General features: G+C 43.8%; 1 protein-coding gene across 2 annotated transcripts in view; it reads left to right on the top strand.

Annotated features, from left to right (window-relative positions):
• The first annotated feature begins 274 nt into the window (after positions 1-274).
• Positions 275-14,506, top strand: part of CD99 (CD99 molecule (Xg blood group)) — a 30,589-nt gene continuing 16,357 nt past the window's right edge. The window contains exon 1 of one of the 2 annotated variants that reach the window (XM_061459832.1): positions 275-558. In XM_061459832.1, coding sequence (XP_061315816.1) covers positions 492-558 — 67 coding nt within the window. In that variant the 5' untranslated portion in view covers positions 275-491. The remainder of the gene's footprint in view (positions 559-14,506) is intronic. The other variant, XM_061459831.1, reaches the window with a different exon arrangement.

Here is a 14,506-nt window from a genome sequence, read left to right on the forward strand (position 1 = left end):
TCTTCTGGCGAACAGTTCTTTTCGGGGCTCCTTGGTCCCGTGCTTCCCTCCGTCTGCAGGAGCGGCCGGTACTGAGCAGCACACACCCGCACGTCCCAAAGCCGTGCTCCTGCTCCAGCCCGCCGGAGCCGGGACGACTCGACCCGTCCCGCACGTGAAACCCGGCTCTCGGCCTCAGCCCGCTGCGGAACAGGGCTCCAGCCACCGCCCGCCCCCGAGGAGAGCTGCGGGCGCCCCACCACCCCGATGACAGGCTCACACACCGCAGCGCCGTCCCGCCACCGCGGCGGGCAGGAGCGGCTCGCACCCCCCCAACCAGGAGAAGCCCCGAAGGGAAAGGCGGCCACCGCCCTGCTCCTCCTCCCCTGACAGCGCGGCTGCCTGGGCGTGTACCGCGCGGCGCGCCCTGACCGGCTACGGTGCCGCCCTTCGGCCAAGCGGGAGCAGCTGTAGCGGTCAGGGAGCGGGCGGCGTGTGTGAGGCAGGCAGTCATGCAGCGTTGGAGGCTTTTTCCCGTGGTGGTGGTGGCGTTGCTCGGCGTCTTGGTCACTGCCCAAGGTGAGGACGGGCGGGCGCAGGGTAGCGGTCTTGCTGCGGACCCCCCTTCCTCTCCGGTCCGGGGGGGGGGGCTTCTGGCCTGTCTTCTGTTCCCGGGGTATGGGTCGAGCGCTGTCGCTCGGCACAGAGGAGAGCGGCATCGCCGGAGCGGCCCCGGGGACGAGAGGAGCACGGGATGGAGCCGGGCGGGTCCCCAGGCGCTGGCTGCTCGTGTCTGTCCGGGGTAGGGAAACGGTCCGCTCTCCTTCCGGCCTTTTTTTTTTTTGTTGTTGTTCTGTGTGTTTGGTTTGCCTTTTTGCCACTGTTAACTTAACTGGAAAAGTATTCGTGAGTTTTCTGTCTGACTCCGGGACTGGAAACTCTGTCTTGAGTCTCTTCAGTAAATACGTGACACTCGTCCCACTGCGGTCGTTGGGTGCGGCGGGTCCGTGAAGGAGGCTTGAAGGGGGGTCTCGGGGCGGCGGGGAGCTCTGCTGGAGCTCGGCTTCCATTTTAGGAAAGAAAGAGGAGTTACAGCAGTTCGAGCGCATCAGGCAGTTAGTTACTCACCACAAAGTGCCGTCACACTATAGACCTTAAAAACAAACTAAATATACTATGGCAAAACAGCAGGGTAAAACACACCAGTATATTTTCTGATAAGCTGCTTATGGCTTCAACATGTGTCAGAGATGATTCTTCTGAACTCTGATAAAAATGGTAGGTATGTAATAAATAACACGTTAGTATTTGGTATAAGGAAACAGTTTCGGTGGGGGAGAAAAGAAGCAAAGTTCCCAGTACCTGGGGTTCGATTTTTTTTTTTCCAGGAGGAAGATTCCTAAACTGGAATATGCCATGCAAATTATTTCCTGTTTATATGATTTATTTCTAAGAAACCTTTTTTTTACCTTGTTAATATGAATGCTCAGTACTATGCCTAGGCATTTTCTTTCCAGTGCTTTGTAAAAGCAACACTTAAGTATCCGTCTCTTAACTTTGACTGGAAGCTGTAGAGAGTGTATGCAGGATAAGCAGCTTGGCGTCAAGCCCATTTGACTTCAGTTCTTATGCTGTGGCCTTATTGTAGTCTAAACTGGTAGGTTAGCAAAGCTGAGCTCTTGGACAACTAGTACAATTTTACAGAAACCACCTTTAAATCTGACAGATGATTCAGGCTGATGACATTTAGATATCATCTTACTGCTTAAGTGGGAAACGTGATTCTTTTCCCCTGCAAGCAGTCCTCACAGTCGTGGACAGCAAGATCTTTGGTGTGATGCTCTTAAGATGTGGAAGTTATCTGGTGTGACTCAAAAGTAGTCTTCCTAAACTTTCTGCCAAGAAGTTTGGAGGTGAATAGAGTCTGTCTGGTTTCTGCTTCACTGGAGGGGAAGTGCCCAGAAACTGCCTTCAGGGCTTTTGTTTTGAATTCTGAGGAAATGATCCTACATTTTTAACAGATTGCTCTGAAAAATTGCTTAGTTTATGTGCATACTATTGACTGCTGATAACACAAGCTAAGTAGGTAGGTTATAATTAGTTTGGACACTTTATCCTTACACAAAATGCATAAGAATTCATGAACTGTTGAGAATGTCAGCCTGGGGAGGGTGGGGCTCTCCAGGGGAATTTCCCATTTCTCGTGGTGCAAGCTTACATTAAAATAAAGGCAAAACCTGCATGACATACTTTTGAGAATGTTGATGTCACTGTTGGCAGGGTGTCTGTAGTCTGAATTTGCAGAACTGCTATGGAAAGTTAAGGGTCTTGCCTTACAAGCAGCTCAGCTGTTGTGTGACAGTTTGGAGGTGACTGGTTTCACTGGGACTGCTCGCTTTCATAAATTGAGCAGATGAGTGGGTGCCTCTGGACTGAGAATTTATTATCAGATCATCCATTTTAGGCATGTGAAAGCTGCTAGCAGGATTTGAATGTATTATTAAGCAAGGGTGAACTTTGTTATTTGAGCTTGCTTAGAAAAAGAGCTTGCAGTTTTAACCTCAGAACTGGTATTAAAGTGTTGTCTCATTTGCCAAGTATGAGCTCTCCAAGTAAGACAGATCTGGAATTTAGATATTGTTGGGGCTGCATCCAGAAGAAGGTTGAATGTAAGTTTTTGTAGCATCAGTTTCTACAGGCAGTCTGACAGCTTGCCCCTGCTGAGGAGTGGGATCTTTCCATTTTTCTCCTGCTTTGGTCCAGTGCCCGCTGGGGCGGGTACTGGGATGATTCAGTTTGGTAAATCAGCAAGTGACTAATCTGATGCATTGAGTTTGATCTGCAGTCTTTGAGTGTTGAACCCAGCACAAAGGAGTGGCAGGGTCGAGCATGGGAGAGTGAAAATGAGGTGGGAGTGGGATGGGGGAAGTGGGGGGGGCAGGAAGCTGCCTGCTTCTGTGAGGTTCAGCCATCCTGCATCTGCGAAATCACTGGGTAGCCCAGTATCTAATTTTAGGCATCTGGTTTTCAAAATACAACAACAACAAAGAATTAAGCAACAGATCTTCTGTACAATTAATAGGAAGAGCACAGCAGAAGGAAAACTAAACAAAAGAATTCACATAGATGAACAGCAGAGAACTGCTGCATGGAGACACAAGGCTCAAAAGTCTCCCTTTCTACTGGAGAAAGATAAAGGCATAAAAAGCTGTCTTCTGACTGAGGATGTCTAGTTTGGACTGAAAAATATGTTATTTAAGTATTCTTTGCAAGGATTGAGTAGAGTTTGCTGATTGAAACACAGTTGTGGTAGTGAGCACCAGGAGGCAAGCAAAATACGTGCTAGAAGCTGAGGTATCTAGGTTGTATGATCCGTAGCCTAGGTTAAGTTACAGGTAGGTGTCTCTTCTTTGTATGACTACTATAATTATAGGGCTATGAGCAAAAGGAAGAAAACACTTGTGCCCCTGACTTATTGCTGAGGCAAGTCAGTGTTGAGAAAAATGACTAGTTGGATGAAAGATGGTGAAAAGAGCATGTGTGTAACCAGGTAGATGGAGTTTTTCAGCTGGAGGCTGATCTCTGCTTTGTGGGCTCTGGAGTTGTTTGCCATTTAGATCTGATTAAAAACAAACAAAAAAACAACAACAACAAAAAACCCAAGCCCACACCAACACACCCACCCCCCCCCCCTCCAACACAGCACAACTTACTTTCAGTTGAACAGTTTTAGTAGCAGTGCTAGTGTGCATACATGTCAGCATGAACTTGGAAGGTGCAACACGTTTCTGCATCTTTCTGTGTACTCTAATTTGAAACGGCTAAGAGGTTGTTTGTTGTTCTTTTTTAATGAGGTGGTATTTATATAAAATGGCCACTGTACTGCTACATCAAAATGACATCACTGCAGCAATCCCTAAACTTTCCCTAGTTACAGTGATTTAACTTGGCAGGAGGTAAGCATGACTCAGCCTACTGCTGTCCAGCCAAGACCAATTTCAGTATTTTCCTGATACTCTGGTGCATGTGGTGGGGTTGCCTGCACTTGAGAAGGGACTCTGCTTTACCTCTTGCTGTCTTGAACCTCACTGCAGTCGACTTGTATTTCATCAGGTGACAGCTGTGTTAGTGAAATGCAGTAATAATAGCAATCTTGATCAGTTAAGATCGTCTTGCCAGGGGCAAGCCTCTTTCTTTTAGCCAAACTGTTTTCCATGCTCTAGCATGGAGACCTACTCTTTGAAGTCTAATAAAATTTGAGAGAATATTATGAGCAAAACAGTCTCAACTCAGGAAACTTTTACTTAAGTTAGTTTACTGCCAGTTTACCTAAACTTCTGCTGATGCATTTGGGCATTGAGAGAAAGAAAATGATCCATCAAACCCCTAAGGTACTCCCCGTTCCCTGCTTTTAGCTTAAGCCAAGCACACCTACCCAGCCCATCCGGGTTTTTGCTGCAGGTTATGCTCAGCCCATCCCCTGCTCCTTCAGTGATATGACAGGCAGAGCAGGAAGGCTATACACCTCATGGTTTCTTTCTGCTGCTCCTCCTTGCTTCCTCCTGATTTTCCTTTGCTGCTCTTTGCTTCTAAGTGTTCCTGCCCCAGTGAGGGTTGCTTATGGTCCCTCAGGGCTGCCACTGCTCTGGTGTGGGTGTGGCTCTAGTGTCAGTAGCCCACAGCTGCAGTCCTCAAGGGTGCCTTTTCCCTGATGTAGATGGCTCAGCTGCAGTTCCTCAGGAACATACCGTGTTGGCATGGAACCTTTCCTGCCAAGAGCACATTTCCTGCCATGGCCCTTCTGCAAGTCTTTCAGACTCGTGTTTCCTGTACCTGCTGGCTGAAGCTGTTTCTTATTCTTGCTTCTGTTCAAGCAAGAATATTCTGTGCTCCTCTGATCAGTTGAAGGTTTGGTGCACACTGTTCTTATCAGTGCCAATGTGACATGGCAGTAAGTAATACTGGGAAGTTCATGGCCTCTTCCCAGGCAGGGCATCCTGCACCCTCTGCTGCTGAAACCCTGCCTAGTTCATGTCCTGTATATTCCTGAGCAGCGTGTGCCTACAAACTGTTTGGACATATACATCTTGTGTCTCCAAAACACATAGCATAATTTCTAAGATGAAATAAGAGTATTTATCATATGTAGCAGCACATATTTAATTTCATTATCACTTTTCCAAAGGCCACCTACTAGGCATTTTCTGGTCTTCATGTGGTAAGGACTCCTTCTTTAGGAATTTAAATTTTTAGGGATTGCTGCAAGAAGACAGTAACTTTTTTCTCAATTCTGGTGTTCCCAGGGCTGGCTCATACTTTTCCACCCAACTGAACTTGTGGTGAATGGTTTTCTGCAGGGCTGCTATGACGGGTTTGTACTTCTATGTCAACTAGCCCCCCCCCCCCAGCTCTGTAGAGGTGAGATTCCCTTTCCCTGGAGTGCAGTTTGAAGTAAACCATTGTACTGTTGTATCTTTCCAGGTGTCTGGGGTTTAGAGGGCATATGATACACCCACTCTGCTGCACAATTTCCCCCTCATTCTTGGACAGCTGTGGTTTTGAAATGACTGCTGCTGTCTGAGTCTAGCCAAAGCTGCATTCCATCATACCAACAAATACGTTTGTTCCATCTAGGGTGCTGCCTACATTTTCTGTACAAGTAGAAAAGTTCCTAGCAATGCATTTCTAGCTTTGCCACTGTGAGGACACAGCACGTGCTGGTGTTGCTGAAGAGAAGGACACAATCTACTTGCCACGCTTCTTCAGACACACTGGTTCATCGTTCATACTTTCCATGTATGTTATATTATTCCACAGATCACACCGTGGCATCTCATACTGCTTGGTTGGTTGCTTGCGCTATGGCTTCCTGAGGCAAGTCTAAACTGTGTTCTCCGCCTCAGTACATAAGCAGCAGTTCTGTGGACCTGCCTGACTAAAAATAACTCTCTTTTGTGCTCACACCCTTAATCTATTCTGGCAAGTTGAGCTAACTGGTCATCCTGATTGTTATGTTTCTCAGATTGCCTTTGAATTTCAGATACGCATTAGCACTCTGTTCAAGTAGATGTTTCTCTGAGTAGCTGTTATATTACTTTCTGTTCTTCTTCTGCTGAAAGTGGCTTTCCTCACTGCTGCTGGTTATCATGATTCCAGTCTTTGAACCATTTCTGCACCGCTTTAGTGATCACTCAGGAGTCTGAGTATATGCATATGTGGGGCCAGCAGTGCTCCTGAGCATGTTCCAAGGTGACTCTGAAGGCTGTTACTTCTGTGAATTGATGGCAGCTTCTTGTCCCTTTGCAGGTGGTACCTTTCCCTGTGGAGGGCCTCCAAGCTGCTTGGAGCCACATTTGCTGCTGTGATTTTACAGGGTGCACTAGTAAACAAACTGGTTATTTTCAGCATATAACTGATCATATGATGGGGCATTTTATAGCCAGAGGAGTCTTCATATTGTTGATTTGCTGCCCATGGGCCAATCATTCAAATTGGGAAAAATAAAGATTACCTGTTTCCCATTTCTTAGTACAGCTTTGAGAGTTTTTCTGCTAATTAATAAATAAACATTGCAGTGGGAAAATTCTCTAGAGAGATGCTGCTTTAAAGTTTTGTGGATGATGCCATGGCAGATGGTAGGGCTGTTTCCACCCCTTGCAATAGCCAGTTCCGGACATGGCATGCTATTCCAGGTGAACACAATTGGAGTCTTGCTTCTCCATCCAGAGGGATTGAAAAGAGTTTGCAACATCAGCTGTAGCATTTATAATGTTACTGCTGTAGCATTTATAATGTTAATCAGCTGTAACAGGTATATTTTTTTTGCTTCTGGCTCATGCAAGAGCTGCAGCACGCGTGGAACTACAGTTGCTAATGCAGCAGCTGCAGCATTCAAATCTCTGATGTCTGTTTTTAACTGCCATTCTCCAGTATGGAGAACTTCCTTCTGGATGGGCCAAACAGGACTATTGTAAGGTAAATGTGTTTGAGAGCCCCACTCCCCTTGTTTTTCTGGCAATCAGTTGCTAATTTCTTTTTAAATATCACCATCAGTTCAGTACCTTTTCAGCAAATTGTTTGTGTTGCTAATGGAAGAACTACTGGGTCTATCTATGTACATGCAACATTATTGGAGTCAGTAAGAGTCCTGTAGCTGGTTCCCTCCTGTACAAAGTACATTGCCTGTACCAAAAGCCCAGTGCTTCTCAGCCTCATATGTCTGTCTACATTACTCAAGAAAGTAAAGCCCTAGGAGGGCAGGGGTAGTAGGATTGGTGGCAACAGGTGGGGGCTACCAGTCTTGTAGCCTCAAGCTGAGGCTCCCTTCAACTAGAGGAAGACGTGTTTTCCCCAGTTACTCTGGGAATAGCTACTTATTCATCACTGCTGCACAAGGGCAGTAAGGTGCCCTGAGCACCAGTATCTGTTAGGGCATGATGTAGATGGGGCCAGCTGGTGCCTGGCCACCTTACCCAGACAACCCAACAAATTTGGTTATCTGCACCTGCTGCCAGAGTAGCAGCAGACATCCCCCCAGTGCAGTGAATTCAGATTTATGGTCAGAACAGTGGTACAGAGGCTGGGGCAGGAAAAGGCAGTGGTTGAACCGAGCTCCAGCTCTGCCCTGTGCTCAGAACACTGGCAATGCTGCATCTCTGGAGGGCCTTCCGTTTGATTCATACACTCCTTTTCCATTCAGCAGCATCCACAAGTCCCAGTGTCTATGACAGGGGCATGCAGAATTGCTATTCTTTCCAGGCATTTTTTCTCAAGATTTACCATACTGACATTACTGGTATTATTCCTGGCCTTGCTGTTAATCCCACTGCATGCTCCCTCCAGGATGGTACCATAGTAGGCCCTTCCTTGGTCAACAGGGATCCTGCCATGTTATCAGCCCCCCGCTACCTAGATGCTGTGAGTTATTCCCAATAGAGAGAACCAGTGTTACAGCTTGTGTGTCTTGCTCTTTGCCTATTTGTCTGTATTTTATCAGCTGACGGAGGTGTCTGTGCACCTTGCAAAAATACATTGTGGCAGAAACAGCACTGAGTCAGTGTTTCTGCAGACTTGGGACCAACGCTTCAAAAGATAGTGTTTGGAAGGTTGCTTGCTATCATAAAAACTAGTTTTAGTTTGTGTTTTCATATTAAAAAAAAAAACAACCACCAAAAGTCTTGCTTTGTTTGTATGCTTGTAAATTCTAGTCTGGGAAAGATTTCGCTACTTGCTGCAGGAAAGCACATTTTTCACTTCATGGGAATAAAAATTACTGCAGCGATATTCATCACAAACTCCTTTTAAACTGGTTTAGTCTCTGAATTTGATGTGACTGGGGAGCCCAGAAGAATAGGATCCAGAAGATTTTCTACAAAGAACTTCAAAAAGTCGTAAGGCACATTCCTGTGACAGTCCAAGAGCTTAGTTCTTTGTGGCATCAGGCCTGTTTACAATAATTTTTCTATATATATATATAACAGGTTGTTTTTTAAAAAATGTAGAACAGCTCCTCTAAAATACATGATTAAAATGTCAAATGCAGGAATCATTCTAACATATTTTGGGGAAAAGATCATTTTGGAGGAAAACATTTACATTTTAAGTCAGGTCTGCTAACACAGCATCGTTGGATGTTTAATAATTGCAGTTGGTTTCTTTCATAGGTATTTCAGTCACCTGTGATAAGTGCACATACTATAAACATGTAAGAAATGGCATCTTTAACTGTATTTCTGAAAGGAAAAGCTTTTGACTGAGACAGCTGGTAACTAACTGCAGATGTTATTTCTGCTCTATTTTCTTGATAGATTGAGTCCTGCAAAACTCCAGTTGAATCTCATTTCTTCAGAATTTTTCATGAGAAATGTTACTGATTTCTTGATGTGTGTAAAGTATCCACAAAGCACATTTCGCTTTGAGCCAAAGAATTTTAATCTTGGTAAAATCAAACTTGTTTTATTTTTTTAGGATAGCAGTTGTACTTTCATCAGATAAATGTTATGACTCAGGATACAAGTTAATCTTTACATGAAATAGAAGTTCTTTTTGATTAAACACCCATCAATTTCATTGGTAAAAATCCTATTTTATTTATAAAACTGTCTTTATATGCTTTTTTTCCTTAACCACATAAAATATTGCTTCCATCTTTTCTGTTTGTGAAGAAGTCCAATACTCTGAAGGAAAAAGTAAGTGAAAAATTAGTTAAATTGTGATATTTCCAGGACAGCAAATTCTGCAAGTCTGGTTATACTTTGAAATATTGGTAGTATTGCTTGTTTTGTTACTGCCAGAAAGAGACTACCTTCTAAATCTTTTCTGTCTTCCAGTATCTGAAGGAGGCTTATAAGGATGCTTGGGAGGGACTCTTCATTAGGGACTGTAGTGATAGGACAAGGGGTAACGGGTTAAAACTTAAACAGGGGAAGTTTAGATTGGATATAAGGAAGAAGTTCTTTACTGTAAGGGTGGTGAGGCACTGGGATGGGTTGCCCAAGGAACTTGTGAATGCTCTTCATCCCTGGTGGTGTTCAAGGCCAGGTTGGACAAAGCCTTGGGTGATACGGTTTAGTGTGGAGTGTCCCTGCCCATGGCAGGGGGGTTGGAACTAGATGATCTTAAGGTCCTTTCCAACCCTAACTATTCTATGATTCTTCTATCTGGAAAAAACGGAGTTACACTTGTTTGTTCCCTGTGATTTGGAGGAAAACATGGAATTTTTGTGAAGTGATAGTAGTAGCATGATGTGGTGAATTAAAAATAAGTGGGGCAAATGTGCTGGGTAGCGTACAGTTTTTATTAGAGCTGATGCTATTGTTGGACAAAACAAACCACTCTGGAGTCACGCAAGTTGTTATTAAATTTAGAAACAAGAAGTTTCAGGGTAAGGTTCGGGGGAAGGGTTTGGGGAAGCCTGTGTGGAAAGCTTTTGCATAAGGCTATCTTCTTCTGTATTTCTATCTTTACCTCAATCTACTGTTTCTTCCCTCACCTTCAGCTATTCATGCCTGTCTGTATTCCCTCTTTGATGCCAGGAATCTCTGCCTGCCTCTATGATTCTTAGTATATCCTGAATGCCAGGCATTTTGCAGCTGAATCCCTAATACAGTAGTTTCTTCACCATTCCCTGCCCTCTCCCTCCCTGAATGTTGCAAATGGTTATACAGGCATCATCTCTGCAGATCAGATCTGCCCCTTCTTGTCTTGGTGAGGTTTGCAATCTGATTTTCAATATCCTCCCCCTTCTCTCAAAAACTTCCAAGCTTTCCTTTTTGGTGTTTTGGGCTCTGTAAAGGCCAGCTCTTTACTTTGCTAACTACGGAGAGATGTTGACTTTTTTCCCCCAAAACCTCAGGGAAGACCTGTGATTGTGCCTGTAGCAAGCTGGTAGCTTCTCTGCATCCAGACCTATTTGACTCTGTCTCCTTCTTCCTCTTTCCCACCCACAGCTTTTTCTACTCCCTTCCCTTGTGTGTTGCCATTGCATCTTTGTCCCTGGCCTCTACTGCCAATCCTGTACCCAAGCACAGTTTCCTTCAGCTTGCAATTCTTATCTGACCTGAGGACAATTTTTCCATCCGCTCCACGCTTTCCTGTGGTGGTGTGCAAAACAAGTAAATTTATACTGCAGATTAAAGTCTGGTATGTGTAATAGCTGCCTGCAACTGATTACCCTGGAATATAAAATCCAGTTTGTGTTAGAAGGTGATAAAGAATCAGAGTGGAGGTGGTGAAACTATTTCTTAGGGTGGACATGGAGAATTCTTGATAAAAGTTTTTGTCTAAATCTAGCAGAAGTATTTTCACAAGATGCACTTGAACTAGAAATGCTTATGATTTCACTGTGAACTCATTCCAGATGTTTTACTGAGTGCCTAAACACATTGGAACTACGAAGAACATTGCTTTGGTACTGAAGGGAAGATTTATTTACTTCCTCAAGTAACAATAATGAAGGATGGGCAGTAAAAAACCCAAACCAACCAAACAGCAACAAAAACCCCAACCCTTTTTAAAATGAGAAGCAAAAAGTAAACCCTCATCTGACAAAACCTGTGCCACATTTCTGGCTTGCCGTATGTGGCTGTCAGTTGAATTCCAGCTAATCTATTCAGGTTTTTTATCTGTCCTGTTTGGGTAACTAAAACTAGTCACATTGACTTGGGTGCATGCAGCATCTCTGGGTGCATGGCTGTCCTTCAGAAATATTTTTTTTTAGGTGCTAATTTTGTGTACATGATGCAAAGTTAATTGAAGTATCAAAAATAAGCCTTTTCTTGCAGTGTTCCACATCGCCTGGAGAAGCAGGCTGCTGTCACATCGCACATCCTGTGGCTGAAGCTAGCCTGCACATTTCCAAACCAGTACTGGTGTGGGGCAGTGGACCGTGAGCTGCAAAGTGCTGGCTCACTGAATTGTTACTTAATACCACTCTGTCTCAGTTAATCACTTAATAGTAAATATAAGTAGGAAGAAAAGTGTCACTGGTGCCACTGAAACATGTCAGTGTTTGAAATTTGAGCAGAACAATAGGTTTTGTTACACAGTGAGTTGATTACTGCCAGAACTGATTTGATCTGAGAGCAGTGGATTAAAATACGAGTTGAACCATTGCAAACCACTGTACTGGGTCTGGTTTCCTCTACCACCCCCTTCCCCACAGGAAACCGTCATTGTAAAACCCAAATTCTTCCTCTTTCTTTCAGTAAAAGCTGTAGTAGCTACTTTTAAGTATGCGGATTGAAAAGGCTGAAAAAATCATTTTAGCCATAGCTGAAGAAGCTGTGATGAAGAAGAGTCTAGAAAAGCAAAGTCAATTTTACTGTTCAGTTAATGTTTCTGACTAGATTATGGATTTTGTTTGGATTTTGCTATTAGTGTACAAACCGATAAACTGGTAAGATTTCTGTTGAGGAAGGTAAAAGAAACAGGCCATGAAGTGAGTTGTCAGCTTACAGCTATCAGCAGACATAAAACAATTCTGCTTACTAAGAACCATTGTTTTGGTGTACTGCTGTAAAAAATAAGAGTAGTCTTGACCTAGTGCATAATGCAGTTGTATATCTCAACTGAATTTTATTTTGAAGAAGGAATTTCTAAATGGAAGGCCATGTTTCATTTACTTGTTCATAATAAATTATAATTGAAATTCTTTTTCCTTGATCAAAGTGAGAATTATTTACCGCTCCTAACTGCTGAGGTTTTGGGCTTTTACTTCACCCTTTACCAGATTGCAAATCTTGGTTTCCTAAAGCTTCCTTCTTCCTTGTGCTGACATTTCTTCATCTTGTGCCGAATCTTTCATCTAGTGCAGACCTCCCTAGCCTTTCTGCAGCCGAGCCTCACTGCTGCACTTTCCTATTCGTTCGAGCCCCCTCTGAGACTGCTCTTTCTTCCGTCCCTCCTTGTCCAATCCAAGAGGCTGCCAGAGGCACAGAGTGTGAGCAAATACGGGTACAGACAAACCAAAATGCTGATGTTTCCTGACCATTTGGTGAGTAGGAAAGCCTCCAGTCTATCATCTTACACACATTATTGCTGTGTAAAGTGTTTTACTGACTTGGGATGAGTAGAAAAAACACTCAACTCTTGAAGTCGTGGCTTCAGATCACACAATTGCCCTGAAAACACTCTTTTTTTTCACACAAGCCTGGGCAGAGTGCTGAACTGTACAAATGCACATACAGGTTTTCAGGAGAAAGGGAGGTGAATGTTGTTATTTGAATAGAAGTATAGATAAACTTCTGGTGATAAAATAGTATTAAGTTATGTGTTGTCAGTTTTACTTTCAGGAGAACCAGTGGTTTTATAAAATTACACAATACTGAAGAGTTTGCAGCCTGCTTGGCTAAAACAGTTTTCTTAAATTTGAGACTAATCTCTTGATTAACCACCATTCTAGTCTTTCCAGTGTATGGTGCTGGCTGCAGTTTGGGTTGTTATCCCGCTGTGGTTTAATGGTCATGAAACTGTTCATGAAGGTGAGAACACTGAGTGTTCAATGGGGCTTGAATACATGCCCCTTCCCAACCCCACCTCTGATGTCCGTCTTAGTGCCATGAGTGTGTATATTGCTCCACAGTTCTCAAACTGTAGTTTTGCCTGCTTGTTGTTGTGCCCGCTGTTTTGAAGTACATGCTTCAGAGCAAGAGGTTTCATGGATGTCAGTCAACTGTGGAAAGGTTGGTGCCAAGAACTGCTGAAGCTGTTAGGAGACCTAAGTGCAGAAATCCTTAAGAAGTAGTAAGGTTCCGTGACTTTGGAAGAGAGAAGTGCTGACATACTGATTGACCTTATGAAAATCTGCAACTAGCCCATGCCAACTGAGACTAGCATGCAAAATGAAGAATTGTAAGGGTAAATATTCACGTGCATGAGGTGTCCTAATTAAATTAGGGAACCCTGAATGTGTTTTCACAGAGGGTTCTTGTAGCCTTCAACCTTTCAAGTACAATGTGATTTGACTAGTCACTAATACCCACACTACTGTTTACAATTGTAGTAAAACTTTGCAAAACGCCTATGTTTCTGTAGCATTCTTGCTGCTTGTCTATTGATCCAAATGTTTTCGGAGTTAGTCTTGCTACAGTTACTTATCTATGGTGCCAGTTGATGCTGGGAGGGTTTCAAAGAGGTGTTAGAGAGGCTGGGATGCTGGTATTTACTTGGTTGTACAGGTGTATCTTTTATCCTTAAAAAAGGAATCTTTCGTCCCTTACAGACAGCTCTAAGCTTCCAAGAAATAAAGTCCTTATTTACAGAACCAACCTGTCCTTTCGTTTCTTTTACTTAAGCATAAACAGCACCAAAGTCTTCAGTAAAACTCCACTACCTCATTGCATTGTAGTGTATAATGTGAACTAATCTGTTGACAAAGTTAATACACTTTCATACTGTAAAGACTGATTGATAAAATAGTTAGGGAAGAGACCTTTCATAACAAGAGTAAATGTGAACCTTGAGGTAATAGTGCACCTGGTTTTGGAAATTTAGGCTATGTGAGTAGCAGCTGCAAGGCTTGTCAGCCTTGTAGAAGCTTAAAATCTTGTATGTTGAGCAGCTTAAATTTTGAAACTATAGATTGTGAGAAACATTTACATAAAGGATTTGGGTTTCTTAGGCTTATAAAAAAAAAACCCAACAAACTACTAACATTTCTCACCCTAAGACAGTTTCAGAAGTGGCTGAATAAAAAAGCAGGTGCACAGTGCCTGCTTGATCTGGGTGAGATCTGAGAACAGGGTTTCTTGAGGATGCCTCAGAGCTCCTGGTCCAACCCTGGCATGGGTTTCTCGAGAGGCAGTGGTGGAGAGCAGAAGTGTCTTGGCCCATTGTGCCTGCTCCAGGAGCCTCCCTGGGAGACTGGCAATTGCACCGGCACCTGAGATGTGGGAAGAGGGGCAGGGGGTCCTCCTTGCCTGTCCCAGGAGCAGAAGGACAGGGCTGCCTTCTGCAGGTGCTCTGTTGATGCAGGAGAAGGCAGTGGCAACAGTGGCCTCAGGGGTGATGTTGACATGAAATAACTTCA

This window comes from Pezoporus flaviventris, unplaced genomic scaffold (assembly GCF_033815535.1).
Source record: "Pezoporus flaviventris isolate CSIRO_AGI_PZ_B2104156 unplaced genomic scaffold, CSIRO_AGI_Pfla_v1 ptg000030l, whole genome shotgun sequence".
Taxonomy (NCBI): Eukaryota; Metazoa; Chordata; class Aves; order Psittaciformes; family Psittacidae; genus Pezoporus; species Pezoporus flaviventris.